General features: G+C 48.4%; 9 protein-coding genes across 11 annotated transcripts; 4 read left to right on the top strand and 5 right to left on the bottom strand.

The window, feature by feature from the left end:
- Nucleotides 1-30: 30 nt before the first annotated feature.
- Nucleotides 31-3853, bottom strand: BDCG_04610 (Rieske domain-containing protein). 3 transcript variants are annotated; one of them, XM_045420260.1, is made up of 4 exons: nt 3260-3853; nt 2313-2918; nt 1862-2160; nt 128-1738 (listed from the first exon to the last, which is right to left on the bottom strand). In XM_045420260.1, exons 2-4 carry the CDS (start codon nt 2629-2631, stop codon nt 1127-1129), a joined length of 1230 nt encoding a protein of 409 aa, XP_045280944.1. In that variant the 5' UTR covers nt 2632-2918; nt 3260-3853; the 3' UTR covers nt 128-1126. The 3 variants fall into 3 exon arrangements, with proteins under 3 accessions (XP_045276405.1, XP_045280944.1, XP_045280945.1); XM_045420261.1 differs by having other exon boundaries at nt 858-1738; nt 3212-3853; XM_045420259.1 differs by having other exon boundaries at nt 31-1738; nt 2313-3853.
- A 2016-nt stretch (nt 3854-5869) lies between these two features.
- BDCG_04609 (uncharacterized protein) lies at nt 5870-9161 on the bottom strand. The gene is made up of 4 exons (XM_045420258.1): nt 7812-9161; nt 7648-7752; nt 7172-7539; nt 5870-7074 (listed from the first exon to the last, which is right to left on the bottom strand). Exons 1-4 carry the CDS (start codon nt 8001-8003, stop codon nt 6396-6398), a joined length of 1344 nt encoding a protein of 447 aa, XP_045276404.1. The 5' UTR covers nt 8004-9161; the 3' UTR covers nt 5870-6395.
- Nucleotides 8197-11989, top strand: BDCG_04608 (amino acid permease). Its single transcript, XM_045420257.1, has 5 exons — nt 8197-9723; nt 9880-9950; nt 10065-10639; nt 10747-11084; nt 11221-11989. The coding sequence occupies exons 1-5, from the start codon at nt 9541-9543 to the stop codon at nt 11680-11682; spliced, it is 1629 nt and encodes a 542-aa protein (XP_045276403.1). The 5' UTR covers nt 8197-9540; the 3' UTR covers nt 11683-11989.
- A 677-nt stretch (nt 11990-12666) lies between these two features.
- On the bottom strand, nt 12667-16159 carry BDCG_04607 (uncharacterized protein). The gene has a single exon (XM_045420256.1). The coding sequence runs from the start codon at nt 15657-15659 to the stop codon at nt 12990-12992; it is 2670 nt and encodes an 889-aa protein (XP_045276402.1). The 5' UTR covers nt 15660-16159; the 3' UTR covers nt 12667-12989.
- Nucleotides 16160-17755: 1596 nt separating this feature from the next.
- On the top strand, nt 17756-18687 carry BDCG_04606 (uncharacterized protein). The gene is made up of 2 exons (XM_045420255.1): nt 17756-18067; nt 18181-18687. The coding sequence occupies exons 1-2, from the start codon at nt 17821-17823 to the stop codon at nt 18321-18323; spliced, it is 390 nt and encodes a 129-aa protein (XP_045276401.1). The 5' UTR covers nt 17756-17820; the 3' UTR covers nt 18324-18687.
- On the bottom strand, nt 18687-20875 carry BDCG_04605 (uncharacterized protein). Its single transcript, XM_045420254.1, has 2 exons — nt 19726-20875; nt 18687-19468 (listed from the first exon to the last, which is right to left on the bottom strand). The coding sequence occupies exons 1-2, from the start codon at nt 19939-19941 to the stop codon at nt 19370-19372; spliced, it is 315 nt and encodes a 104-aa protein (XP_045276400.1). The 5' UTR covers nt 19942-20875; the 3' UTR covers nt 18687-19369.
- Nucleotides 20813-23027, top strand: BDCG_04604 (protein bcp1). The gene is made up of 3 exons (XM_045420253.1): nt 20813-21014; nt 21118-21354; nt 21453-23027. Exons 1-3 carry the CDS (start codon nt 20925-20927, stop codon nt 22008-22010), a joined length of 885 nt encoding a protein of 294 aa, XP_045276399.1. The 5' UTR covers nt 20813-20924; the 3' UTR covers nt 22011-23027.
- On the bottom strand, nt 21387-23540 carry BDCG_04603 (chorismate mutase). The gene is made up of 3 exons (XM_045420252.1): nt 23115-23540; nt 22347-23007; nt 21387-22270 (listed from the first exon to the last, which is right to left on the bottom strand). The coding sequence occupies exons 1-3, from the start codon at nt 23240-23242 to the stop codon at nt 22193-22195; spliced, it is 867 nt and encodes a 288-aa protein (XP_045276398.1). The 5' UTR covers nt 23243-23540; the 3' UTR covers nt 21387-22192.
- A 198-nt stretch (nt 23541-23738) lies between these two features.
- BDCG_04602 (mitochondrial division protein 1) lies at nt 23739-27231 on the top strand. The gene is made up of 5 exons (XM_045420251.1): nt 23739-24019; nt 24116-24725; nt 24799-24987; nt 25070-25893; nt 26000-27231. Exons 1-5 carry the CDS (start codon nt 23912-23914, stop codon nt 26273-26275), a joined length of 2007 nt encoding a protein of 668 aa, XP_045276397.1. The 5' UTR covers nt 23739-23911; the 3' UTR covers nt 26276-27231.
- The last annotated feature ends 52 nt before the right edge of the window (nt 27232-27283 follow it).

The following is a 27283-nucleotide window of genomic DNA, read 5'->3' as shown; positions in this document are numbered from 1 at the left end:
TTGTCTGTAATACACATTATTAATACCATAACGAAATCCGTGTTGACTCCATTACTATTAATTACCCAATACTAATAAAGTATGTCAGCCTTGAGATTATTGTAGTTTTACTGCCCATCTACCCCGCCTCGAATTCCCCCCGCTCTGGTAACACCTCTCATGCATGCAGAAGCCCGGCACATTATGCGATAAAAGAGTAGTTTTAGTGTCTTGTGACCCCGCCTCCGGCTCCAGCTCCAGCTCCACCGAAAAGAAACCCTTTCTTCATTCCTTCTAGAGCTAGCTACCCAATCAACCATCCCCATTAGCCGCGCGAACCACTGCCCGTGGACTGGTTGTTCCCGCGGGCCCCCGAGCCCCCCGGGGGTGGGGGCGATCCATGGAACCTTGGGACCGCAGATGTTTCCCTGGACCGGACCGCTGGGGAAGTTTAAGATGCCAAGGGAAGAACCAGGCTCGCGCTAACGGTGGCCAATCAGGGGGAGGTGTGTGTGTTTGTTTCTGTCTGGGTGGTAACCGCCCGGGTCGAATAGAGTTTTGCGGGGGAGGCGTTTACCTTATTGTTCGCAAGTGGTAGAGCGCTGGGCGGTTGGATGGAAGGTAGGTGGGGTGGGTGTGTGATGGGATGTGATGGATTCGATTCGGGCATGGCATGGACGGAATGGATAAGCGCTTAGACAGAAAAGTTCGACATCCTCCAGCAAGACAGATCAGGAAGTGGTGAGAAGAAAAGACATTGTGGTGGCTTTCGCATTTATCATGACTCATTTGCATGAGAGCGTATCCAGCAACCTAGGCGAGGAAACTGTATTTGGTTGCTGATATCTGTAGATATGGTTGGTTGGGGGACCAACTACCGACTCACCGGCTGCAGGCAGCCTTGTTATATATATCTTAGAGAGAGAGAGAGAGAGAGAGAGAAGGAGAATAGTACTTTCTATCGATAAATAAATCACTCTGAGCTCAAGCAAATTCGGCCATTCAGTTATGCATCTCAATTTCCTCGTTTTAAATATTCCCCGGTAATAGATAGACATTTCACTCATCCAGGGATCAACCGCGAAAGAATCCCCAATTATGCCTTCCTGAACTAATAAGCGTCGTAATGTAACACTCCACCTCTCTTTCACCAAGACAACTTCTCCAAAGCCCCACCACTGCACAGGGCCTTACAAACCTCCTCCTCCTCGGTCTCCGCATCCAGCGTACCCCCCAGCTTTCCATCCCCACCCCTCGCCGTAGCGGGCCATACCTCATGCCCAACCTCCTTCTCCATCTGCACATGTGCCATAACAGCTCTCTTAACCAGCTCCTTGACATACGCCACCCCCATCTCATCCCTTGGATGCAACGGCCCGCTCCGATACACACCTACATTTAAATTCTCCTGCACCAGCGTGCACAGTACCCGATCCTCCTCCTCGATCTGCTTCATGAACGCGTCCACCTCCGCGAACTCCTCGTCCGTGCACTGCGCGTGGCGGTACACTTCGTACTCCATGCGCACGCTCGTGGCGCTCAGGGGCACGCAGCGGGTGAGGTAGAGGTAGACGGTGTTGACCGTGACGGCGGAGCTGGGGAAGAGGTAGGTTGGGGCGACGTTTGAGTTGTTGCCGGTTGCGTATTCGGGTTTTGGGCGGGCGAAGTGGGCGATGAAGCCTTGGTCGGTGGTTACGGTGTAGTTTTGTAGGTCAGTTGTTGCTGCGATGCCCGGGTGGGCGACGGGGCAGTGGTAGCACTGGTGGGTTGGTTTGTGAGTTTTGATATTTTTTTTTATTTTTTTTTTCTTTTTGCGAGGCGCAATTTGCTTTTTAACTGGTGAGGGAGGCAGACATGTATGTGAAAATTACCTGTCACATACCTCGTTATAATTATCAACCATAGCCTTCCAATTATATTCCGCCTCGAAACTCCATGAATGGTCATACGAATACTTCTCCATCTGGAAATCCCCAAGCCTTTCTTGAACATCAGCTGTCCCACATTGCTCGTCCCATGATACGGACGGAACTTCTTTTGCGTCTAGATTCACCCAGACGAATCCACATCGGTCGACATGGAGGTGAATAGGGAATAGAGAATAGTCTTCTGCATTAAACCCCGCCAGATCTTGGAACCGGGGAGCTTTGGCCAGCTTGCCATTCAAGCCGTAGGACCAGCCTTGATTGTATTTGTCAGTCCAGTAGATATATATATGTAGATTAAGAGGCGGGAAATGGATATAGTTTCCGTCATTCCTGCACGTAGTGACACGGCGAACGAGGGGGGAGAAGGGGAGGGAGGATGTAAATTTAAAGCACGTTAACACTTACCGTGATATCCACATGAAAGAATCTTCTTACACTTCCCAGACTTTTCCTTTACAACGGGGAAGGCCCTATGCCGACAGACATTGTGGAACGCTCTCAACTCGCCCGTACGATCTTTAATTATGAAAAACGGATATCCAGCCATTTCGTAGCGGGCAAAATCCCCTGGATTGACGAAGCGGTTTGCATGAGTGACCTGCAGCCATTTCTGAGAGAATATGGCACGACGTTCCGCTTCGTAGAGCCGCGCTGAATGGTACCATGAAGCCGGGAGCGTTCTCTGGGTGAGTGCCCCCTGTGCCTTACTTGCCTCTGAGGTCATGATGTGGGGTCTTATCGCAGTTTGAATATCCCTAGTTTAAAATGGGGTCAAGAGGCGGACCTCCACGGTGCTGGTGTTTCTGCAGCTGTTGATGTTTTCTTTGTAGGTGCAAGAGGCGTAACTGACGAGGGGTTTGCTGCAGATAGTCAGTCAATTGGGCAATGTGCCCGCCCAATCAGTTCAAAGCTCAAGTGTCTGGCAGTTTGATGAGGATCCCCCGCGTATCGATTCGATTTGAAGTTCTTGGAAGTGTAGGTTGTTCTATCGGTAGCTTGGGCACAATATATCTGCAAAAACATATATGATAAATCTATATATTAGCCATGCTCGCTCTTAGAAACCACAACAAGAAGAGAAGAAAGCCTCATGGTATGCTTTCATGTTTCAGCTGCCTCCAAAACTGGTTGAAAGGGGCTAATTGCAACTGTCCTCGATTATCACGGGAGCAAATCATAGGGGATGCAAGGACATTCGGAGTCATGGCCATGTGCTAGTCAGGGGGTTTCCCATAATGGGCACTTCAACAACAGGCCAGGTCGGGATTTGAACTGGGTGCACTCTGTACATTACATGTACATACATGTACAGGCTATGGACAGGCGCATTCTACATTGACAAACACGCTTACGAGCCAAGTTTGAAGTCCAGTCAATGAAAGGACATCGAAGGATGAGTCAATAGAGCGTAGGATATCTGTTTCAAGCCGGTGATCATGGCCTTGCCGTAACTACGAGTCAAGGAGAGAATATAACAACCAGCCGCGAGTTCACATCTCAGATCAGCTATCACAACAGGAACCAGGGGCTGTGAGATAGCAGATCCCAAATAACGGTTCAGGCCAGGCTCGGACGGATGCATTCGCATTCGAGGCTCAAGATCCGATCATCGGTGCTTGGTGCTATTGGTTTCCGAAACAACCACGCTTGCTTGAGGAGAAAACCATGCTCTGAACATCATGCTGAACGAACATGATTAGCCTTGCCCATGGTTACTCTGTACTCTGGACACGTTCCAGGGGCGCATCTTCAAAGAAAACTCGTGAGATAGCCGACCTGGAAGTGATACGTTTGTTTAAGCCACCCTAGTACCTGTAACTAGCTTTCCGATCAGGTTTTTTTGCATTAAATGCCAGTGGCCGCATTCGTAGATCCAAAAATCCCAGTTAAAGCTGGAATTAGCTCCCGCAGCGATGGTGAGAGGGCTGATATACGAGAATCGAACGGGTGGGAAGGTCGTGTAGGCTACTGGGGCAAAAGAGCTCAGTCACCACCAGCGCTGCTGGTAGAAGGGCCGATCAACCCCCGGGACCCCCAACACCCCCCCTCGGACCAGCTAACCACAGAGTACAGTGGCTCCTCTCAGTGGCTCCTCTTAGTGGCTTCTCTCAGCGGTCTTTCTTTTTGGACTCACTCCTAGGGCTCAAGGGCTCACTCCTAGGATGTCTCTTGGCACTGTTAAATGTCCGGGGTATTTGTTTTGAGATTTTCTTAAGTCCATTCTGGGATTGAACCCATGCATGTTGACCACAGCGGGGCTCACGCTCAACGGTCTCATAACCTGTAGGCTACTGGGGCAAAAGAGCTCAGTCACCACCAGCGCTGCTGGTAGAAGGGCCGATCAACCCCCGGGACCCCCAACAGGTCGAAAGTCGAGCTTACCTAAGCATCGTCAAGTGTTAACCCCGCTAACTTAACTGGGAATAACTAACTAACCGTGCCATGCTTACTCACTCTCTGTAGTGAGTGCGCCACAGCGTACGGAAAACCACACCATAAAGAAAATATTTTCAATATCTTCATTCTTCATCTTCAAATAATCATCATTAATTATAACCATGTCTAAATCTTCTAATTACACTGAGGAGCAGTTGCAAAGAGCTGTTGATGTGTATAAAAGCAATTCAAAATTAAAAATCACATCTCTGTCGCGAGAATTCAAAGTCCCATATGCCACCTTGTATGGGAGGATCAATGGGAAGAAATCAAGGACTATGAGAGTTCCACTGAATCAAGCATTGAATGACAGCCAGGAAGAGGCAATTAAGATATGGATTCATCAATTGAACATTAATTTTTGCTCACTCATCATCGAGCATATTGAAGCTGCCGTGAACAATTCCTTGCTAATCTGGAGAGCATCTGACTGTAAGCATTCAAACCTGGCACTGTGAGAGCTGGCTTTGCTGACCGTGGAATGTATCCAGTTAATCACAATATAATTCTCAATCAATTGAGACCTCTTACCATTGATGATGCCCCGGATCTCAATATATACGATGGTGATGGTGATGTATGCGATCACTTTACCCCGCCACCTGCAGATCAACCATCAACTGTCTTCTTGCAATTAACCTCCCCAGAGACAGTTGCAAAACTACATCACCAAATTGATGCAGCAGCCAAGGCCTTAGAAGATGTGAAGGATACCCTTACACCTGGTTTGACAAGGCGGTTGAACAAGATCTTCAAGGGTAGCATGGTCCAGGCGGAATTGAACGCGCACTGTGAGGGTGAACTTGCAGATCATTATCAAGCAAATAGATGTCGGGTCATCAAATCCTCCTGCAGGCAGGTGCAAGTAGGTGGAGTCCTCACTATTAAGAATGCCAATTGCAAGATCGCGACCTGTAGAGCAGATGAGATGAAAAAGATGTTCAATAAGACTCTTTGATCAATTGGAATCAAACCTACAAAATCTACAGCCACTCAACCACAACAAGATAATTCTATAGAATCTCAACTTACAGTGGATTCTACACCTTCTAATGAGTATATAGATAATCTTTATGTTATAGATAGATGTGGTGGTGATTATTAATTAATTTTTGAAGATTACTATATTCAAAATATTTTCTTTATGGTGTGGTTTTCCGTACGCTGTGGCGCACTCACTACAGAGAGTGAGTAAGCATGGCACGGTTAATACAAGCCTCAACTTCCTCTTTCTTCTATTCCTCTCACAATCGCCCTTCGCTGTACGTATCCCTCTTTCGCTCATCTTGTACAGAGTACAGTTCATGTACATGTATGGAGTGCATCAACCAACCAAGCGGCGATTAAGGACGTGCATCTCATGTGCAACCTCCCAGGCAGAACCATAATCTTGGCCTATCGCAGCTGATACGTTGGAACGAGACAATAATGCACGCTTTCAGCCCGCACTCACCGCCGATAGCTGCTTGCTCAAGAAACTACAATAGCAGATAAAACAAACCTGGCTGAACAAAAAAGCAAAACAATCCCCTTCCTGTCTGCTGCGTTCAGAGTACAGACAAGTAAAATAATATGTTTTTCTCTTTGTCGCGAGAATGTGTGACTGTTGTCGATCTGATCCCTCTTTCCTGGAAAGACTGCAAACATCCTCTTGGATCTGAATAAGAGACTTGATCCTTGAAAGTTGAAAGGGGCTCTTATTGACCGTCGCCAGCGGCTTTTTCTCTATGGATCTACGGATCGACGTCGATGCTGTTAAAGTTTAAAGCTTCTCTCTAGAGGTCCACAGCCTTCGCGGGGCGGTAGCCCATGGCATTTGTTGGAAGTCGAAGGATGCTAATCAAGAGCTGCAACGGAGCGACAATACTCCCTTCGCCGAAGGTAGAGTAAAGAGAGATAGTCTGCCCAGAGGGTCCACGTCTGAGCCGTAAAAAATCGGAAATGGGAAACTAGATATGAACTCTCAGAAAGAAAAACAAAACTAGGAGCCACAATCCGAAAATCAGGGTTCAGAGACATATACGGAGTATTTATTCATTAAATATTTAACGTTTATTGTTGTGATGAAGCTGCATGATGCAGATGATCAGCACCGCCACAAAGTTGGTCACTGCTCACCCTTTGTTCCACCTCTTGATCAAACCGCACTTCATACCCAATCGTCTGCACGATCGCATTGTTGGGATCTGCTGTAATATGTTCTTCCTCTTCGCCTGGCTCGCCCTGTTTTGTCGTCTCGACGTTTTTCTCGGCTCTTCCGCCGCTCAGGGTTTGACCATCATCATCATTATTTTTTTTTGGATCCCGGCCCCTCCCTCGCAGGATGGAATTCATGTATCCTTTCCGAGTTCTGTTGCCCCTCTTCTCGCCAGCATGCAGGGCCTCGCCACCATTTTCGTCGATCGTGTCCACGCCATATATATTTGTCAAGGTTTGCCTTGGTTGCGCCGTCGTATTCATCCCTGAATTATTGGCCTGGCTAGCAGTTGCAGAGTATGACCCGCCGGAAATGGACAGTTCCAAAAATTCAGTCACCCTGCCGGCCATCAGCCCTGTTTGGAGGTCTGCCATGACACGTTTCAGGCTCGGGATGCAGGCTGTAATTATTGATATGCTGAGCGTTGCTTGGGCCCAGATTGTAGGGTGCACAGCATGCCATGTTTTGTCGGGGGGCTTTGCGTCAAAATACTGGTTTTGCGACGTTAAGCAGAATATCATGAAAATGGGGACACTAACAAGTAATAAAAAAATAAAAAATGTAAGTAGGTGCCAAAGCAAAGGGGGGGGGCTAGTCATCATGGGAGAGCATCTCTTTGGGGCTCCCTTACAGTATCCGTATGCAGAAAAAGCTCACGATCGTTAGTCGTTTCCGGGTGGGAAGTTGGACCTGAAATACCAGAAAGAACGGCAAGATGACAAGAGCAACGTCGGTGATAATGCTCAACGCACCAAGCCCAATGTATAGAGCCTGTTGGTTTACACATCTTCCCTGACTGAAATCCCAAGGCCGTGGGGCGTCGCATTGAGCTGCTAAAGCAACGACGCCAGCTATACTCCAGGCTGCGATAGCTCCAAGGAGACCGCGACATGCATATAGGACAGCAGTCAGGGGTTTGATGTAAATAATCAGTAAAGTCAAGGCGGCTTTTGAACAAGCTAGGGATGCGAGAGCAAGGATTTGGCTAGCGTAGAAGAACTATCTCCATCCAGTAAGCCTTGAACCATCCAAGAATCGGTAAGAGAAAATATAAAATACAATTAAAATAAAAATAAAAATAAAAAGGTAGAGCAGCGCAGCACACACCTTGGAGAAAGACTGGAATAATTTCTCGCTCAGGACGTTGCGATGCCGACCGAGGCCGTTTGAGCAAGCAAAGTTTATACATATGGTCTCGACAAACATCAGTATCTAGGAGCAAGTCAATAAAAAAGTGCTTCGGAGGAGTGGGCTAATTGGGGGAAAATAACCGTAGCTAAAGATAGTAGCATGTCACATAATACTAGTTTGCGAAGAACTCTTGCGCGCGATATCAGAGTCACGAGCACCACGATAACGGTCAGAATAAGGAGGAGACAACTGGACAGGATAACCCAGGCGGCATGGTCGTGAGGAGTAACTTTCAAGAAAGGCGGACTAAGAACCTCCTCTTGCTGCTCCATATCGAACGACCCATCAGCATCAAGGTGGAGACTCTGTTCTCGACGCTAGGACGCTAGGGAAATGTAAACGGAGATAGTATGGCCTCATGGGCGAACGAAGTTCTAAGTATCTCCAAAAGCCCACAACAGACGAGTTGTCTTATTATATGGGAATATATAATATATATATATATATATCATCGCACCAACAAGGCTGATGTGCCACCGGGTTGGGCGTCGAGAAAAGGGATCGGTATTTGGGGTTATTATTAGGAGCGAGCATCCCATCGCAATAAATAGCATAGCACACATCCAACACCACGCCCAAGAAGATCACCCAGCCCAGCCCGAACCATCCGGTACAGGTATGCCAGTACGGAGTACCCGTGCGAGGACCTCTCTCTCTCGCTTTCCCCAAACAAAAAAGGGAAAGGAAAAAAGAAAATAACACCGCGCGCATCGGGTCTCATTCGTCCAGCGAACACGGCGCTCGGTCGAGGTTTTCGGTCACCAGCTGGATCAGCAGTGTGCAGCTAGGGGAAATCATGGTTCTGAGGCTTGACGGCGGGCGCTGAATGGACGGCCGAAAAGCTGGGCTGTCGCACACATCACACTTTTTCCGGGCTCTGGATAGCCATAGGATGGGGGGGGATATGGAGGTCTACATTATTGTCGGAACTGCTGCTTGGTGGTGGCTCTTCTTGTGCGCCCTCAAATGATCCCTTTGCGCTCGGGAAACAGGCTGGGAGAGAACTCTCGGACCCGAAACTTTTCTTTTGTTTGTGATTGCGGTGAGACCTTGCGGTTCTGGCCAAGGCCCAAAGAATAAAATATAATGACGTTTTCCTGGTTGCTTGATTGCTGGTCAGTCGGGTGGGAGCTGGATGGGGAAAAAAGCCGAAAAAAGCACCCAAAAGGGGGGGGGGGGGGAAGGGCAAACAAGCAGGACGTTTTCCTTTTTTTCTTGTTTAAACAACAAGTTTCTGATGGGGACAGACGGTTCTCGTCCCCAAGTACCATGCATCGTATATCGTGTATCCGCGCAATGTCTCTGTCTCCCACGAGGACTGCTGTCTGACACGTTCAGAACTCCCCGCAGCCGTGCACCCACTCTATCTCATCCCATCCCACCCGAGACGAAGGACGTGGACAAGGGCGAGGACGAGATCTTGATTGTGCGCTGCTTTGGTTGCAAGCAAGCAGGCAGCGTGCGTGTGTTGCAGAGGGCCGCACAAGGGCGGTACCTGTTTGACTTCGTTCTGCCTTTTTTTATTTCTTTATTGTCCCGTTGCATGCACATAACACACCTCGATTATGCCAGATTGCTCCCACGGTACACAATCACACGATTGAAGGTGTCTCGGTTGCCAACGAGGGAGTTATCTGAGTAGCTGAGTGATGCTGCCAACGCCTTTCTGTCAATCCTAGTAGCAGACGCGCGCCTGGCTCTGTCCTGTTATCATTTGTCTGCTCCCGATATCCCACTCAGTTTGCAAGCATAAAACACACTGTCAAGAGCATTCTCGTAGGCCAATTGAAGTGCCCTAGGTGTCAAGAAATGGAGGATTACGAAGTGGAACCCCCGAACAAGAAGAATGCCACCATGGCCCCTGAGGACCATGGCGATTCGATATCGGAATCCTCGCATGGCCGCAAGGACGGTATATATCCCCTCTCTACTCGGACCAGGACCAGGACAAGAACCGCTGGCGATACTGTTAGAGCCCAGGTGAGAGTAAAGGTATGTATAGCATATCCGTTTTACCTTTTACCTTTTTCTTTTCTTTTTTCTTTTCTTTTCTTTTCTTTTCTTTTTTTTAAATCTCTTTTGAGGGGGGATTAACTTGGCTGGCTATGCGCAAAAGTTCCTACTGCTAACATTGAAAATGGAAAATAGAAACTCTTTAATTTCACCCAGATCTTCTTCTTCGCCCTTACGTTCATGTCAAGCTGGGAGACCATGGCATTGTACGTTTTGCGAGCCCAGCAGCAGCCAGCCAGCCCCCTTATCACATTTCTCACTTCGCGGTTGTAGATATGTATATCTTGCTTGACCTGGCTGACCAAAATTGAATTGGCAAGGTATCTCACAGGCTCCTTTACAAACGGTGGCCCTCGAGCTCTTTCATGGGGTATAATCGTTGTTGTTTGTGGAGCTCTCGCGCAATCTGCTTCTTTGGCGGAAATGGCCTCAATGCGGCCCATTGCCGGTGCGCAATACCACTGGACACACCATCTGGCCCCGCCTAGTCAGAAAAGATTCATCACCTGGATGCAAGGTTGGATAACTTGGTTTGCCTGGGTGTCGCTGCTTGCCGGCGTCGCAAACACCACCGCGAACATGCTCCAGGGGATTGTGGCGACCAATTACCCGGACTATCACCCGGCAAGATGGCATCTGACTCTTTTTATCTTTGCTATGCTCATTTTCGAGGGCTTGATGAATATGTATGCCTTTTGGGTTATCCCCTGGATCGAATTGCTGGCTGGTATTTTGCACGTATCGCTGTTCATTGTCTTTGTCTCTATCCTGGTTGCGATGGGCTCCCGCCATTCTGCAAAATTCGTCTTTCTAGAGGGACAATCTACTTCAGGGTGGAGTAACGGATTCATATCTTGGAATCTGGGCTTGTTGACTCCTACTTGGGGATTCGTTGGTCCGTTTTCTGATTTCTTATGTGCAATTTCTTTTATGATAAACCATTTTAACCCCCTGTCTTGCCCTCATTTCACACTACTTCACCCTACTGACAAAGCTCAAAAGGTTTTGATGGAGCTGTCCATATGAGCGAAGAAGTCCGCCGTGCGAAAAAGGCCGTGCCTAGATCTATGTTCTGGACCGTTGCAATCAACGGCATCTTTGCCTACGCCATCATCCTGACTATTCTATTCACCATGGGTTCGATAGAAGAGGCGCTCACCGCGGCTTCGCCAATCATCCAAATTTGTCAACAAGCTACCGGGTCAACCAGTGCAGCCACGGCGATGGTTTGTGGTCTCCTTATCGTCTCTCTTGCTGTGAATCTTGCCAGTATCGCATCGACATCCCGTCTTACCTGGGCATGGTCTCGCGATGGCGGGCTTCCGGCTTGGTTTTCACATGTGAGTTATTACATGCTATCTCCCCATAAACTGGAGTCCCTAACAAGTTTTTCTTTTTCTTCCTTTCTTTATTTTTATTTTTATTTTTATTTTTATTTTTATTTTCCAAACATCATTGTCTAAACTACCAATACAGATCGACCGAAAACACTCCGTCCCCGTCCGCGCCGTCTGGCTCCCGATAGTAATTGTCATGATCCTCTCCTGCCTCAACATCGCTAGTAGCGCCGCCTTCGGCGCCTTCATCGCCCTCTCCTCCATAGGCCTCTTTTCCTCCTACATAATCGCCATTAGCTGCATGGTGCACGCCCGATTCCACCGGGAGAATCTGCAATTCGGCGACTGGACCATGGGCCGTCTGGGACTACCCGTCAACATCTTTGCGCTGGCATATACATGTTACGTGACGATATGGCTACCGTTTCCGAACTACCTGCCCGTGAGCGGGGTGAATATGAACTACGCGCTGCCGATATTTGGGGCAAGCACGTTGTTTGCGCTTTCGTACTGGTTTCTTAGTGCCAGGAAGAATTGGCGCGGGTTGAATAAGGAGGTTATTCGTCTGGTTGTGGAAGGGGGGGAATTATCGCTGAAGTGAAAGGGGATGGATGATGGGATTTGTTCCTGTTTTTGTCCCTACTGTACTGTATCTTCCTCCGGGGAAACGGAGATTGGAAAGGAAGAATATCATGTATCACAATGTTTTTTATACTTTTTCTATATTTTAGATAGGCGGGTAATTACTTATCGGGCGGCTGCTTGGTTGTTGATGACAGTCATGCGCTTGTTGGGGAAAGGTGATATCAAAACATGGGAGGGAGTCTACAAATATACTTACCCAACTACGTAACAATAGGAAGAAGGTGGTTTTTTCTTTTTTCTTTTTTTTTTTTCTAATCGTTTCTAGAGAGCGAACTAAATTAACAAAGGAAATTGAAAAAAACAAAAAGAAAAGAAAAGAAAAGAAAAGAAAAGAAAAGAAAAGAAAAGGAAAAACCAACCCACCCATCCCCAGGAAAATAAGCAATGCACTGTGTAGTACAGAGTATAGTAAAGATAGTATCTACCCCTCTCACAAACAACAACCCATGACACATTGCACATTGCATTTGCATATTGCATAACCAGCATTTATCAGACAGCAAAATGGAATGGTTTCTTCATTTGTAACACCCCGAAAATTCGCAACATCAACGTTCTCGTGAAACCCGTCATACACAACACACACACATCTCTCTCTCTCTCTCTCTTCTCTCTCTCTCCCCCCCTCGGCCGACGTCAGTCGGTCATGGATGCCACAAACGTGTAACTGTCATTCAAGCAAATCCTTCAAGTTTAACTCCGCGTGTAACTGTAAACAGGTCAGAGGTATTTTGAGCAATAGGAGTAGAATAAACCCGGATAGGGAAGTGGGGATAGCTATATATGGAATTGATAATAAACTGCCAAAGCCAGAAAAGGTGGCAGTATATATATATATATATATGTGTGTGTGTGTGTGTGTGTGTGTGTGTAAAAATGTTTTTGCCGTTTATTAGAACTCGAGCAAGGGATTTCTCGCCTGAGACTGCTGCCTAGGGAGGTTAGTGAGAAGGGTACATACAAGTACCCAGGTATTTAAAATAATAATGATCACTGTGGGTCGTGGAGATTACCTAGTTGCCTTGAGGTGGTGATATGTTCAAGTTACTATTTACCAACTAATTCTTCAGGTTGACTCATGCTGATGAGAGAAGGACGGAACAAGAAGAGGTATATAACGAAGGAAAGCAAGAGCATAATGAGAAACAAATGTACAGTCACACAAAAAGCCGCCAGGCAAAGAGTTACACGGGATAGACAAAAAAAGAAATGACAAAAATGATCCGCTAATCAAGAAACATATACATGCTTGGCACAAATACTTTAAACAACAATATACTCTCCATCCGATCCCTCCAAATCCATAATCCTCCTCCACTTAAACGCTTCACCACCTTCCAGGACCTCCTCCCCATCCCCAAATCGCGAACCCGCATCGTTGGGGGACCTACTCCGCTTCAGAGCCGCAGAGGCCATCGGCTGTTGCTTCGCAGGCTTCAAACTACCCGAGGCATCCGCAGCCCAGATCTTCTCCAGCAACTCCAGCGAGGCGAAATTGTTGAAAAAGCCCGAATCCTTCTGGATATCAGAGCAGTTGCGGCGAATAAGGGCGCGGTGGGGGTCCAACGTACACTCCGCGCCGGTCACGAAGAGCGGCCAGAGCAGGTAGACGTCGGACTTGACGGCGCTCATGTGGTGGAGGGAGATGTAGACGAGGCGCTGGATGCGCGGGTGGGCGGAGGGGAGGTTTGGGTGTGCGAGGCGCTCGAGGTAGAGGAGGGCGGAGTAGCGGAAGGATTCGGAGATGTTGGAGAGGTCGGACAGGTTTGTCGGGGAGATGTGGGGGTGCGGGAAAGAGCCGGCGAGGGTGGAGGAGTCCGTTGCTGCGCGTGGGCCTTCGGGTAGTTGGAGGGTCCATGCTTCGAGCCTGTGGCGCAGAGCGTGCCATTCCCGCCAGAACTCTGGGCGGGAGTCGGAGCTTGGTGTTTTTGTTGTCACTGCTGTTAGAATGGTATCTTCCATGTGGAGTTGGAGTGGTGTGTGTGTGGTGTCGTAGCTTTCGTTAAAGGGAGGTGGCATGGAGGAATGGTGGAGCATGTTTGGCGGGGGAGGGGCTGTTGCAATGGGCCATTCGTTCATGGAAGGAGGCTCCGCGCTGGCTTTGCCCTGGCTTAGCATATTCAGGCGGCTCAGCTGGCCGATTATTTTGAACATTGATCCATCGCATCCAGCCAGGTTCGCAAGCGCCCAATCATCATGTCCGCTGGCGGCAATATCCAGGTAGTCGCCCTTCAGTTCGCAATCGCGGTTGTTGATGGTTGCGGTCAGCACGTCGAACCAAACGAACATGCGTGTATACCACTTTACTAGATCGGAGCAATTCCTATTAGCACTCCGTCGTAAGGCGAGCAGCTTCTTTACCCCAGCAAGTTGTGGTCGGAACTTCGCAACTCCTGTATCGCACATGTGGAAGAGGCACAGGACTAGCACCGTGGCTAGAACGCTGTCTGCTAGTCTTTGGGTGGGATGGGCCAGCTGAGCATTAAGTGATGTGATTGCCATTGCTTTGTGGAATGACTCTTCCTTCTGTTGCTCTTCAAGGCCTAGATTACCAAATCTTTCCTCGCAAGATTGTCCCGCCATACGATAATGAGCCGTCGAGGACAGTCGAGCTGGCAACGTTTTCCTGGCAGATAAGCCCCAGTGGTCTTTCCGCTGTCTGAGGTTGCTCAGGGAGAGGGCTGCAAGAGCATGCTGTAAAGTGTCGCTAGTCTTGGCAAGTTCGAGAATAAACATGCGGTACGGGTTTGCCGGACTATCAAAGGCGACGATAACAGGGGATATGACCTCTGCATAGTAGTTGATGAGATATTGCATGCGGGGAGTCCGGCCAATGAACTGCATGGATACGGGTTGCGGAACAAACGACGTATGGCTTCGGATATTAGACTCTTGGTGGTACGCACTGAGCAGAAAGTAATCCGGCGGTGTGGACCTTCTTTTGGGCGATTTGTTACGAAAGTTTACATCTGGTCTTGCTTCCGATCCTTGGCTGTTCGCATCGTATAGAGTCTTCTGTGGCCAGGGGGGAAGGCTTTCAAATTGAGAGATTGCCAAATGACTATGGCTCCCTCCGATCCTTGGGCTGAATTCCTGTAATTGTGGAGCTAAACCAGAGCTCACGTAGTTGAAGTCGGCGTTGCTTATGGCCGGTTGGGAGGCAGACGGGTGTATTGGCTGGGTGGTTGCCGCATCGATGTATGAAACGAAAGGTATAGGTCCGGGATGGCCAGATTCGACCCCGGGACTTCGGAAAGGAATAGCGGTGCTATCATGATGACGACTTGATAGTAAGGGGGCAGCAGAATTTACCAGCAGCGGATATTTGTCTTCAGTCTGGGGCAGTTGGGTAGGCGTGACAGATGACTCAGTGGGTGCGCTACTGCGATGAGTAGCAAGGTTGGAGGGGCCAGGTGGTGATGATGAGACGGTCACATCGACGTGCTGCAGCGAGTCGATAGTGGCCACTGTGGTGGTCTTCCGGGCCGCTAGCTGATCAGGGCGGGTGCGTTTCGAGGCCGAACGGGCAGTGACTTTCACATCCGGACGCGCCCGCGACGCAGGGGGAGGAAGACGGCGTTCTGATTCCGCTGCTTGTCGAGTAGAGTCGGCGACCGTCGCAGACGCGGCAGCTTGTAGAGCGCCACAAACAGGCCAGGAGAGACCGCGCAGCTTGCCGCGACTGGCTACGCCAACTCCCCATGTCAAGGTGGTTTTGTAGCCGGAGCACCGCATGCCCAAACCCAGGCACTGGGTGCAGTATGGGCGCCGTCGATCGCATTTGACGCTGCGATTGGCGCAAGTAAAGCAGTCGTCTGCAGCCCCATTGCTGACAGCTTTTCTGCGTCGCTTCCGCGGCGCAGGCGTAGGGAAAGCGTCAGAGGCATCCATCTGCCGGGCCTTCAGCGGCTGTGGACATGAAGAGGTCGCCATTTTCCGCGATCATATGGACCGATCCAGCTGGGCTGCTCTTGCGAGGAGGAATGGGGCCCGAATGGGTCGTAAGGAATTCAGGGTAGCGCGAAATAGACGAGCAAATAAGCGATAGACGTAGGTTAGTTTATAATTACAACTTAGCAGGGGACTGGACTGACTGATTGGACTAGCGACGGAGCCCGATTCTGTGATCCTCGGTGCTAGGTAGAGAGGGAGTCTGACGGGTAGTGTTGGATGGCAAGACTTTATAATTGTAAAGGGGAAGAAAAAAAAAAAAAAAAAAAGAAAAAAAAAGAAAGAAAGAAAGACCGAGGCGAGCAATAACATTACTAACGGTTTTCCAAGACTGATTAATTGGTTTCAGAAGAAAGAGATGCAGCCGAGACAGAGACAGACAGAGACATCGAAAGGCCTTTTTCCTTGTTCTAGCGCGCACCTTTTTTTTTTTTGAAAAGTAAAAGGGGTGTCAGGGTCTCAGGTCAGGGGCTTCGTCCGTGATCCAACATCCTGGCCTGACACCATTAATACGGCGTATCACAATAATAATAATGCCACAGCTGCCGAGCACAGTAGAGTAGCAGAGGAGTGGACACGCCATCATTCCTCTTAGGTATATTCGTGGATAACATACGAGATGGGATGGGAATGGATGGGTCTGGTCTGATGGCAGAGCCAAATTCCATGCCAACCAACTCTTAAGGCTCTTAGCGGCGGGGGTCGACGAGACCAAACTGAACAATCGCAGCAAGGTTCCATCTTCCAAGGTTGTTGGATGCGAATTAGACTTCGGCGGACTGGATCTGTCTGAGGTTCTTGAGATTGAACATTGCACATTGGCGATCAGCGGGAGGGGAAGTTGTTGGAGGAGAGAGGAGGGAAAAAGGGGGGAAGGGAATAAGTCCTTGGGGGGGGGGGTGGGTTATATGTCAGATACTTATTCGAGAGATTTATAGCCAAATACTACCTACCGTCAGGATAGGTTTGCATAGCGAGGAGAGGAAGAAGCGGAATTGATCATGTATATTCTGGTTTCTTCGACATAATAAATAGTAATGTAACTAACTAGTTAAAAGTTAAACTAACTAACTGTAACTACTACATGTAACTGTAGTAAAGTACATCATCGATAACATCCCCCCCCCCCCCCCAGACCGACCCCCCCCCCGCCCCGATGTTTTTGAGCCAGAATCTTTCGTGCCTCTGTCTCCCTGAAATCTCAATCCATCCCTCCAACTCGGAAACTCCTGTGTCTCCTCTGGAATGTACCACGGCAAGATGCTCCTAGTTCCCCGGAATCCCGCTGAACTCCATATAAGGCGTTGACGCGGGGACGGGGAACGGAACGGTGGTTCTTTGGCAGCTCCCAACTCTCTCTTCCCCGCTTTGGAGAGATGACTTCAGAAGCTTATGTGAATAATCGTATCAATGATTGAAAGCGCAAATGGACATGGAGTCATACTTTTGGTATGATAATGACGACATTGTGAACTTGGATCGAGGTAAAGAAACAAACTCTTTTAAACGGCGGTCCTGAGGGCGTTATTTGTTGCAGGCCTGCGTGCCAGAAAGGTTGATAAATACATAGATGCAACACTGATTTCTGCCGCTGTTAATTTCTGCACTTCAAAACACGCTCCTTTTAAACAGTCATAATTCAGCATCGTTCGTGAAGTCCACCCTCCACCTTGGGCTTGCTTTGCTTAAAGAACCGCGCAATGACTTCTACCCGGCCCCATCCGCGCGCGCGCTCGTCCAGCTGCGTTTGACATGTTGATTGCTAACTCTGATGCAGATGCATGCCTACCTACCTACCATGGATAGATATATCACAGACCTCGGGGAGGGCTGGTCCGCCCGCCTTCCGCTCCACGATGAGCTAACTTAATCCCCGTTCCCAAACGATGGAGAGAACCAACAAAAATCGGTCATCACCTTGGGGGATTCGACCAGTATATTCGCTATGCCATCGGAATATATAAAGGAGGCCAACCGCTCTCCCCCGAACCTCTACTGACTTTATCTGCATAAACAGTGTGTGGCCTCTTAAGGCCCTTTTTTTTTTTTTTTTTTTTTTTTTTTTTTTTTTTTTTCACTTTTTACTTTACTTTTCACACCCTGCTCCCTCAATCCCCTTCTAATCCTCCCATTTAAAAGAAAAATGAAAGTGGCAACTCTTCTGGCAGCTGCCCTTGCCGCCTTGGCTGGAGGTGCCTCTGGCAAGAAATTTTCGCCCGTGTATATGGAACCACCCTATAACTGGGTGCCAGGCTCCGATATATCGCCGGCTCGCATCCTCTACGGGCATAGTGAAGCCTACCGCCAGTACCCCTGGTACAAATGGGTAGATCTTATGAAAAAACAATGTAACGGATATCCATCTTGCACATCGCTTGTTGTCTATTCTGGTAAGGACCAGAAGTCCTACTTCAATATTTTATCTCGTGATTGAAATGCTCTACTAGGAGCATTCTTTTCTCTCAAAAGAGAAACGGAGACTGACAATTTCATTTCTATGCAGCGATTCCCCAGAATCCCGAACAGCCGCGGCGATGGTTCGGCTATTTATTTGGCGGTGGTGGGATAGTTCCTAGAGATCTTGAGAGGCAAGAGGACCCAAGTTTCAATGTTCGGGATTCTGCAGCATTTAATGCATATGACTAAGCCCTATTTAAATCTAAAGTGGTTAATTTTAATATCAATCGAATATTTATGACAATGCTTGGCCTTGAATCTACGTTGTGTTAACTTAAATAATAGATAAAAATATCTAGATGTGAAAGTTTTGGAGGAGATCCCAGGGCCAATTCCATTTTAACTACTTCTTTGTCTTTTTGACTTACATACACGGGCGAAGCTAGGTGGTAGGTTGCACAAACAAGATCTCTCGTCTGTTGAGTGAGCGATATGGACATATAGCCCAGATGAAGTTGGTGTGTACTCCCGTACGGAGTATAGTATGGTATGATAACTACTAGTTACGGGGTTGGTTGTTGTGTCGACTTCGGCCCGAAAAAAGACACACCCGGCGAATATTGGGTCGGGTCGGCCCAAGCCGGCCGGAGCCTTAACTAGCCCGAACCCGGGTATGGTATGGAGAGAGCCGATGTCATCCTACTCATCAAAACTTTGATTTATTTACATTGAACTGAAATCTCCGATCAGGGTCTGTTAGGCATTTGCATTGTATGATCATGTTTTACATTTTTACTAACAGTGCAGTGCTGAACTGTTTCTGTGGGCAGTAATGAGTGCATAACCTGTATTAATCCCAGCTCTCTCCTCTGAGCCAGTGCTGAGGCTAATGAGGATGTATTAACTGTGCATTTTAGATAAGAGCAAGAACACTCGATCATGATTTCGTACGCCTGACGACCCCGTTCAACTGGGTCCTCGTAAGGCGAGGATTTGGCAGGCTGTCTCCCATTTGGCAGCCATGTTCAACCTAGTAATTTACATAAAATGCTGTGGTAAAACCCCAGAGACCAAACCGCAATTTGGCACCAACCATACTCCCATCCTCTCGGGTTCCTAATCTCTCTTGCATGATCAAACCAGAAACAGGAACAGGCAAATTCCAACGCATAACAGAAACTATATCCCACTACTACCCACACTCCGCTAGCTCGCTTTCCGTTTCCCTCCTAATGCAGCCGGGTGATTCCAAGAAGAACCTCACCCCCTCAAGTAAAGCACGTCTCCGCGACACTTTACTTGTAGCCTTTTTGACGCATGCGCTCCTCATCCTCGGCACGAAGCTGTGCATCGATCACTGCACCGCGAGACGGTTTATGGCCGTGCATCTTCGCCTGGAAATGGCAATTATTATTGTCAGTAGATCGTTGGTTAGAATGAAATTGGGTAATAAAGCTCTTCATAATGAAGCATCATCGCTTTGAAGCCTTGAAAGAGATCTCCCATATCAAGCCCCACCCCCCGCTTCCTTCCGCTTCCTTGTACATGTACATAGCTAGACTCAAACGCCCCTACTCTCAAAACCAGGGCTAACCTCTGAAGCCATTAAAGGAATAAGACATGGAGAAAAAGAAAAGAAAAAGGACTCAACTGGAGCAGTAGGGTCATGCTTCGCGAGCTCTTCATCCGTGGGCATCGAGCCGTTTTTCGACAGGAGCTGTTCTTTTGAATGGCGGCTACCTCTACGGCTAGACGGAGGAGGATGGTCTCTGTTTCGCTTGGCTTCGATGGCTTCGGAACGAGGAGAATGTCTCTGGTCTCCTGCCTCGTAAAGTCCGGGGTTGCCGACCTTGGAGTTTCCCGCCATTGTTATCTATTATTCTGCTCTCTGCCTTTTTTCTTGCGGTTCGGTTCGTGATGAAGAAGTGGGTGTAAGGGGGCGTGTCCAAAAAACGACGATATTTCGGTGCGGGCCGGATTTATGTTCGAGGCAGAAGACTCCAAGTTTATTGTGTACAAGAGGTATAGTAGAATGGGCTGGGCCTATTCAATGTCAATATAAATGTAGTGTAGGAAAGAGATATCCTTTCTCTCTGATATCCGGGTTTTGAGGAGCAGGGGATGGTGATGTCACCAGCGAAGGGGGGTTGGAGTTGGCAGCTCACGTGGACTCATGTCAACCAGAGAAAGCAAACAATGACAGTCTCGAAGGAGGCGACATCTTAGGTTTATGTTTATAGTTAGCTGCAATTCCACTGCTCATAGTTTGGCTATATACCTTGGTAGGGCTAGGTATTGTTGGGGAGATATGAGGAGTCACCCGTGGACCGTTGGAAGTGTGGTGCCATTTTGCTGAGAAATATAAACATTGCCCCCTAGACCAGACATAGAGAAGCCCTGAGGGAATGACCTAGTTCCAGTATCAGTATATGTAAAGGAGAAGATCTCTCCTATGATCCTAAAGGATTTCCAAGTTTCGTTCAGCTTCGGGGTAGAAAGCTGTGAGCATGAAGGGCGATGAAGCGGCGTAAACAATGCGAGTTCATCCCAAGATGATATCTCATTATATCTCATTATTGCACATCACTCCTGTTATTTCAAGATGTTCTGTAGTTACTCCGTAGTTTCTTGCAAGTGTCTTTGTCTTGATGTCAGCATTAAGGTTGGGGACCGGGGCCCACTAGACTTATTCTGGCTGAACTAGCTTGGAATGACCCGCATCGTCATTTCGACTTTTATTTTGTTGGCTTCAATAATGCGTGGAGTGAAGATAGAGATTCATAACAACACCCCCGCCCTGCCCGACACATTTATTCTCAAATACATTTTCAAGCACACAGTTACCTCATAATGCGCAAGCGAAAGCAATCAAAAGACGGTGACGTGGAGATGGGAAACACAACCCGCGCCTTGGGTGAAAACGATAGCAGCAGCGAAGATGTATCTACTTCCCCCCCCCCCCAAAACCCCTCTCGGGTGTCGCTCGTCGAAATTGCATTGGACCGGCTTTTGACTAACTAATGAGCCCGGATATCTGCCATAGGAAATGGATATAGTGAATGTTGAATTCGAGTGGTTCGATCCACAACCAGCAGTAGATTTCCACGGCCTCAGAAATCTGCTCCGCCAGCTACTAGACAACGATGCGCAACTATTCGACCTCTCTGAATTGACCGATCTGATACTGTCGCAACCACTGCTAGGCTCGACAGTGAAGGTTGATGGCAATGAAGGTGATCCATTTGCCTTCCTTACAGTGTTGAATCTACAGCAGCATAAGGTACTGTTTTCTGAAACCGCATTGAAAAAAACCAACGGACTCATATATGTCGATAATCCTTGTTGTGCTAACCGCATGTATTTATTCAATTGACACAGGACGTACCAGTTATAAAAGACCTAACAAGCTACATCCAACGAAAATCCTCCTCCTCTGCCAAACTCTCCCCCTTAGACAACCTCTTAACGCAACCAACACCCCCTGCGATCGGACTGATATTAACAGAACGACTAATCAACATACCCGCTGAAGTCGTCCCACCTATGTACACCATGCTTCTAGAGGAGATAGCCTGGGCCCTCGAAGAAAATGAACCCTACAACTTTACACATTACCTAATCTTATCACGGACTTACGAAGAAGTCAAATCGAAACTGGACGAGGAGGACGACCGGCCACAAAAGAAGAAGAAGAAAGGCGCAGACGAGAAGAACGAGATGTTCTATTTCCACGCGGAGGATGAGCTGTTGCAGAAACATGCGTTATGCTATGGGGGATATGAGTATACCCGACAACAGGAGGAAGGGGCGTCAGATTCCAAGCGCGCGTTTCATGAGTATGGCGTGCGGCCACAGGGCCATTTGGTTTTAATAGAAGCGGCGAAGTTTGAAGCGGCCGTGAAAGATTTAAAGGAATATCTAAACCCGTCTTCTTGAAGAAGAAGAAGAAGTATATAAAATGAGAAAATATTCATTAGTTGATTTGTTTATGACGTATAACCCTATAGTTTGTGTTTCCTTCTATCTTGCCGGTAAATCGTGGATAGTCCCGTAAAACCATTGCGCCGTGCTAAAGCTCTTCGCTGTTTTGCTTCCATATCCATGCATGTTGTATATGATTACTCCCACTCAGTACCCTTCAGACGCTGCATTAGATATTCTACCTCCACAATCTTCGTCATCGGAATCACGCTATCCTGTTGCACAATTTTAGTTCCCAGGGTCGAGCGCATATAGGAGGAGAAAATTGAAAGATAATAACGAAAAACAAACCTTATACATAGCCACAACCGCCTCGACGTTAATCTTCTGGTTGTTCCCATCAGGCGTAGCAGGACCAGCAGGATCCGTACCGTACGTCCTCGCCTTAAGCCTTAGCCGTTCCAGCACCTTCTTCTCCACCGCAGCATTGGTAATGGCCTCGTCAATCCCCTTCCGATCGCCCGCCTTGATCAATTTCACAAACTTCTCAGGATCCATCCGGAACTTCGACTCCGCCACGAACTTGCCAAAGTGTATCCGTCTCGACAGCGCTTGCAGGCAATTGACATCGCACGTTGCCGAGGAGCCGTAGTTCTCCTGCGTCTCGCCACGGTCCTCACGGTCAAATTTCCGACATGTATTGGGCAAGATTTCATTGACGTATCGCGACTTGATAACGTCGTTGACGTTTACGTCGTTGGGGTGGAGGATCTTGGGGTACTGGATGGGTTGGAGGATGGGCTCCTCGAGGACGTCTGGGAAGAAAGGGTATTCATCGGGGGACTGGTAGCGGCGCACGCGCGATTGGAGACGTTCCTGTTCTCGGAGTAGGTAGTCCATAAGACTGAGATCTGAGTTTGGGATTTTGACCCCGCCGGACACGTAGATGGGTTTGTTGAGGGGGAATTGGACGCGTTCGATTAGGTGGAAGGTTATGGTATCTTCGAGGCGGCTGGAAACGGGGGTTTTGTATTAGCTGGGCTCATTGGTTTAGATATATATGTGATCATTTTCATTGCTGCTAGGTCTCTCTGTATTGTTAATAGAGGAGTAGCTCACATTAGCTGGAATCTGATGTTGTCAAGATCCAACGCCTTGGAGGCATCAGACAGATCAATGGCGGTATCCATATTGTCGAAGAAGAACAGTGTAGCTGGGGAGTGGAGATATTGATGAAGCACCAGCATGGGGTGTTGTAGCTAAATAGATTGTGCAGGTCAGTTCTTGTTCACTTGGGGATGAATTGACTCCTATGATATTTAGTAGTTATTTAGGTGGGGTGGCGATGGCCATAAATATTTCGAAATCAACGAGCCCCCCCTCCTCTGGGCCATTGTTATCCAATAAATTCGCCGTCCAATAGTTAAATCAATTCTAATAAATCTCAAAACTCCCAAATAATAGCTAAATATATCAGAACCCAGCCTTATTACCATGAAGGAACGCTATTTTAATGCAAGGCAAGATTCCATGCTAGGATCCCCTGGTTCGCAACAACCTTTCCAGACGGAGAGTTAACTGTTATAGAACCGCGGTTTAGCTAATCTTTAACTAAGTTCCGGGCGGCAGAACGCCTATTCGCGCCCCCAACCACCCCCAGTTGATGTATGCACCAGCTCCTTGCCCGCTGAAAACACCTAGCCTCGGCATTTCCCCAAGCGGCATGGTGTATTTATCGTATTGTAACCACAATACAGCCTATCTCCCTTCCTCAAACATCAAAATATGTCCAAATGCACCGAATGAACCCCAGCAGAAACTCCACGTCCCGGTGCAACACTTTTCACGTATCCTCTCCCCTCCTCTGAGGTTTCCCATTGGAGTTGGGCTCTCTCCCGCGTCCTCCTCGCGCTTCCATGGCCGGCTCGTATCCTCGCAATGACTCGCCTTCCGGCAAATCTGCGTCCTCCGCGGCGGCCGGCGTCGACGAGGAGACTTCCTCTGTGCTGGGGACTGGCTTAACGGTAAGGGAAAAAACCATAGGTGGAAATGAAAACTGAAAAAATAATATGATCGAAACCTTTTCCTTTCCGTTCTCATTTACTAACACCACTCCTCAGACTCGCCATATCGAGGCCTTTGGCCGAAAAGTTACGACCACCGCCGGCCATCTCATCGCCCCGATGCAGGACATTCCCAGCGGAACACACTACCATTCCGCCGTAAATGAGATCCATAAGGAACTGCGTCGCCCGTCGATGCAGCGCAGGATGTTTTCTCTCGCCCAGACCACCCCCACAGACCTCGTCCGGTCGAAACTATCCACATCCGAAATCCAAAGTCGCGCCATCTCGTCTCTCTCAGATGACTTGCTAGCCAACATCCCGGAAGACAGGAGCACCTACTCCTTGTTTCAAGGTTTCCAGGCCTCAATGCCCGAAGATGAGCAGGAACACAGGAAGTCACATCGAAGGCGAAGCTCACGCGGGCAGAAGTTGTTGGATGCCGCGGTATCGAATGCGGGGGCCTTACCGCCGTCATTATCCTCGTTAAGGAAGGACAGGGATACCTTCAGTCGACGACTGGAATTGATGGGGATAAGGAAAAATATGTGTAGTGCGGAGATTCACGAGATAGATAACAAAATTTCGAATTTGCAAAGCATGCGGAAAATCGTGCTAGACCGCCTTGCCCGGCTTGAGATGGATGAGGCGGATTTGGAACATGACTGTAAGGCTGCAACATTGTTCTTTGTTGTTTCTACGGTGGGAATCGAAGAGCTAACTTATGAATCTGAGAATAGTGGTTCAATTGGACAATAAACTAGAATACCTGGAGGAGGAAGCGGCCACACGACCAGATACTCCCAAAACCAACGAAGCTACGGACCCCTCTGTCGCATCTGACACGCAGGCCATGGATGCGTCTTTTATGTCGGAATCCATCTATGAGAAATTACCATCTCCCAGAACATGGAAACACAAATCGTTAAGTCAGTATTTCCAACCTCATTTTCCCACCTTAACCTACACCCCACATTCAAGCTAATTTATCAATCTGAACAACCTTTCTAGGAAAGAGATCCATGCCCATCCTCCACGAACATTTCGAGCCAGGCTCGTTGATCAGAGAGCTCGAAGCCCATAATGATGTGATATCCGCTATCGATTTTGACGTCCCCTTTGGAACAATGGTCAGCGCAGCGTTGGACGACACAGTCCGAGTGTGGGATTTAAATCTTGGCCGATGCATGGGATTTTTGGAAGGGCACCACGCCTCCGTCCGTTGCTTGCAAGTGGAGGATAACCTCGTCGCAACGGGCTCCATGGACGCATCTATCCGACTATGGGATCTTAGCCGTGCAAAATACGCACCCCGGGATAATCACATTGGCAACCACGAGGAAGATGACGAAGATGCGCTAGGGTACGAGGATCCGGCCGCCGCACCCCCGCCGCCCCCTCCTTCCAGCATGGAAGATTGCCCCCTCTTTTCCCTCGAGGCGCACGTCGACGAGGTCACGGCCCTCCACTTCCGCGGCGACACGCTCATATCGGGATCGGCAGATAAAACGCTGCGACAGTGGGATTTGGTCAAGGGCCGCTGCGTACAGACACTTGATGTCCTCTGGGCTGCGGCGCAAGCATCGTCGCTATCTTCCAGCGATAATCCGTGGCGACCAACCGGCCGGCTACCGGATGCGTCAGCGGATTTTGTCGGCGCGATACAATGCTTTGATGCGGCCTTGGCATGCGGGACAGCAGACGGGATGGTCCGGTTGTGGGATTTACGTAGCGGACAGGTACACCGCAGTCTGGTGGGACATACTGGGCCCGTGACGTGCTTGCAATTTGACGATGTGCATTTGGTAACAGGGAGCATGGACCGGAGTATACGGGTAAGTAAACAAGCCGCGGCCAACCCGCCTGACTTTTTCTTAGCCTTCCACGTGATTTCCCTTTTCATTTCCAAAAATTAATTACTTTTATATGAAATTAAAACAGATCTGGGACCTCCGAACTGGCTCCATATACGACGCCTACGCGTACGACAATCCCATAACGAGCATGATGTTCGACACGCGTCGCGTCGTCTCCGCGGCGGGCGAGGACGTCGTCAAAGTCTATGACAAGACGGAAGGGCGACACTGGAGCTGCGGCGCGGGCGTGACGGCGGCGGAAGAAGGAAAGGCGGCGTCTATTGTGGAGCGGGTGCGGATTAAGGACGGGTATCTGACCGAGGGGCGGAGAGATGGCACGATTGGAATCTGGACTTGTTGAGGATACTGAAGTTGTTGGATGTCCGGTATATATCATAACATCCCGCCGAGACACCCGCCCCATCTACAGCTTTTGCTCATCTATCTATCTTATCTAAGTCTGTATATGTACCGTATACGGTCGTGCCTGTCCCAGTCAGTCTTTTACAATTGATATATCCCCGTCATATACATCCCCGCCAAGGATACTCTGTACTTTACATACATGCTTTTGAGTTTTACTTTCACTTCATTGTCTTTTCATTTCTTTCATTTTCCTCTTGACTTGATATCGATGAGTGGAGCTCTGGAATAGGTGTGTTTCTAATGATCGATGTATTTATCGAGCGCGAAAGTATTCTCGAAAATCGATCTCCGGGATGCCTATCATAGGATCCGCATAAACGAAGGCGAAGAATGGAAGACCTCCTTTCCTACCAAGTATGGCAACTTCGAATATCTCGTTATACCATGTGGTTTGTGCAATTCCCCGGCCACTTTTCAAGCCTACGTTAAATAATCAGGCGCTGCGGGGCCTGGTGTGGAGTATATATCGCAGCGATATACTCATCTTTTCACAGACCAAGGAAGAACATGACCAAACGAGCCAGCCGTTTTGTGGTCTTTTTGGCCTAGGTGGTAAGAACGTGGTTTGAGATTCGCATTGAGTAAAATACTATGAAAGGTTATCAGGGTGCCTACCTATGTACATGTATATGTACATATTGATATCAACATGTGGTAGGTAGGGTAGGTAGAAAGGCCGGTTGCGGTTGGCCCGCTGGGATATAATCAGAAGCTAATGGCGCTTTACTATATAATATACAAAGAGCCACACTCATCCGTATGCCTATGATTTGATAGTATGGGCAAATAAATAAAAGAGATATACGGAGTATGCAAGCAGAAGCCAAGCAATCAAAGGAAAAATACCATCCCCTATATTTTGCGCGCGTTAACAAGGAAATGATGATACAAGCATAGAAATTACACAATCTAGCCCAACCTGGCCTAGTGCGGCTGGCTTCCG

Source organism: Blastomyces dermatitidis, assembly GCF_000003525.1.
Source record: "Blastomyces dermatitidis ER-3 genomic scaffold supercont1.4, whole genome shotgun sequence".
NCBI lineage: Eukaryota > Fungi > Ascomycota > Eurotiomycetes > Onygenales > Ajellomycetaceae > Blastomyces > Blastomyces dermatitidis.
The sequence above is the reverse complement of the archived record's forward strand: the minus strand, read 5'-3'. Positions and strand labels throughout refer to the sequence as shown.

Bases quoted from the DNA above. Each gene is read 5' to 3' on its own strand.
- BDCG_04610 (XM_045420259.1), bottom strand. From the start codon at position 2,631: ATGACCTCAGAGGCAAGTAAGGCACAGGGGGCACTCACCCAGAGAACG. The intron at 2,161-2,312 runs GTAAGTGTTAAC...AATACAATCAAG, and splicing joins TCTTTCATGTGGATATCACG to GCTGGTCCTACGGCTTGAAT. The intron at 1,739-1,861 runs GTATGTGACAGG...CCAACCCACCAG, and splicing joins TGGTTGATAATTATAACGAG to TGCTACCACTGCCCCGTCGC.
- BDCG_04609 (XM_045420258.1), bottom strand. From the start codon at position 8,003: ATGGAGCAGCAAGAGGAGGTTCTTAGTCCGCCTTTCTTGAAAGTTACT. The intron at 7,753-7,811 runs GTTATTTTCCCC...ACTTGCTCCTAG, and splicing joins TGCTACTATCTTTAGCTACG to ATACTGATGTTTGTCGAGAC. The intron at 7,540-7,647 runs GTGTGTGCTGCG...GGATGGAGATAG, and splicing joins TATTCCAGTCTTTCTCCAAG to TTCTTCTACGCTAGCCAAAT.
- BDCG_04608 (XM_045420257.1), top strand. From the start codon at position 9,541: ATGGAGGATTACGAAGTGGAACCCCCGAACAAGAAGAATGCCACCATG. The intron at 9,724-9,879 runs GTATGTATAGCA...AATGGAAAATAG, and splicing joins GAGCCCAGGTGAGAGTAAAG to AAACTCTTTAATTTCACCCA. The intron at 11,085-11,220 runs GTGAGTTATTAC...CTACCAATACAG, and splicing joins TTCCGGCTTGGTTTTCACAT to ATCGACCGAAAACACTCCGT.
- BDCG_04607 (XM_045420256.1), bottom strand. From the start codon at position 15,659: ATGGCGACCTCTTCATGTCCACAGCCGCTGAAGGCCCGGCAGATGGAT.
- BDCG_04606 (XM_045420255.1), top strand. From the start codon at position 17,821: ATGAAAGTGGCAACTCTTCTGGCAGCTGCCCTTGCCGCCTTGGCTGGA. The intron at 18,068-18,180 runs GTAAGGACCAGA...ATTTCTATGCAG, and splicing joins ATCGCTTGTTGTCTATTCTG to CGATTCCCCAGAATCCCGAA.
- BDCG_04605 (XM_045420254.1), bottom strand. From the start codon at position 19,941: ATGGCGGGAAACTCCAAGGTCGGCAACCCCGGACTTTACGAGGCAGGA. The intron at 19,469-19,725 runs GTTGAGTCCTTT...TGCCATTTCCAG, and splicing joins AGCATGACCCTACTGCTCCA to GCGAAGATGCACGGCCATAA.
- BDCG_04604 (XM_045420253.1), top strand. From the start codon at position 20,925: ATGCGCAAGCGAAAGCAATCAAAAGACGGTGACGTGGAGATGGGAAAC. The intron at 21,015-21,117 runs GTATCTACTTCC...TATCTGCCATAG, and splicing joins ACGATAGCAGCAGCGAAGAT to GAAATGGATATAGTGAATGT. The intron at 21,355-21,452 runs GTACTGTTTTCT...CAATTGACACAG, and splicing joins TGAATCTACAGCAGCATAAG to GACGTACCAGTTATAAAAGA.
- BDCG_04603 (XM_045420252.1), bottom strand. From the start codon at position 23,242: ATGCTGGTGCTTCATCAATATCTCCACTCCCCAGCTACACTGTTCTTC. The intron at 23,008-23,114 runs GTGAGCTACTCC...CCCCGTTTCCAG, and splicing joins AACATCAGATTCCAGCTAAT to CCGCCTCGAAGATACCATAA. The intron at 22,271-22,346 runs GTTTGTTTTTCG...ATTGTGCAACAG, and splicing joins CGGTTGTGGCTATGTATAAG to GATAGCGTGATTCCGATGAC.
- BDCG_04602 (XM_045420251.1), top strand. From the start codon at position 23,912: ATGGCCGGCTCGTATCCTCGCAATGACTCGCCTTCCGGCAAATCTGCG. The intron at 24,020-24,115 runs GTAAGGGAAAAA...ACCACTCCTCAG, and splicing joins TGCTGGGGACTGGCTTAACG to ACTCGCCATATCGAGGCCTT. The intron at 25,894-25,999 runs GTAAGTAAACAA...AAATTAAAACAG, and splicing joins GCATGGACCGGAGTATACGG to ATCTGGGACCTCCGAACTGG.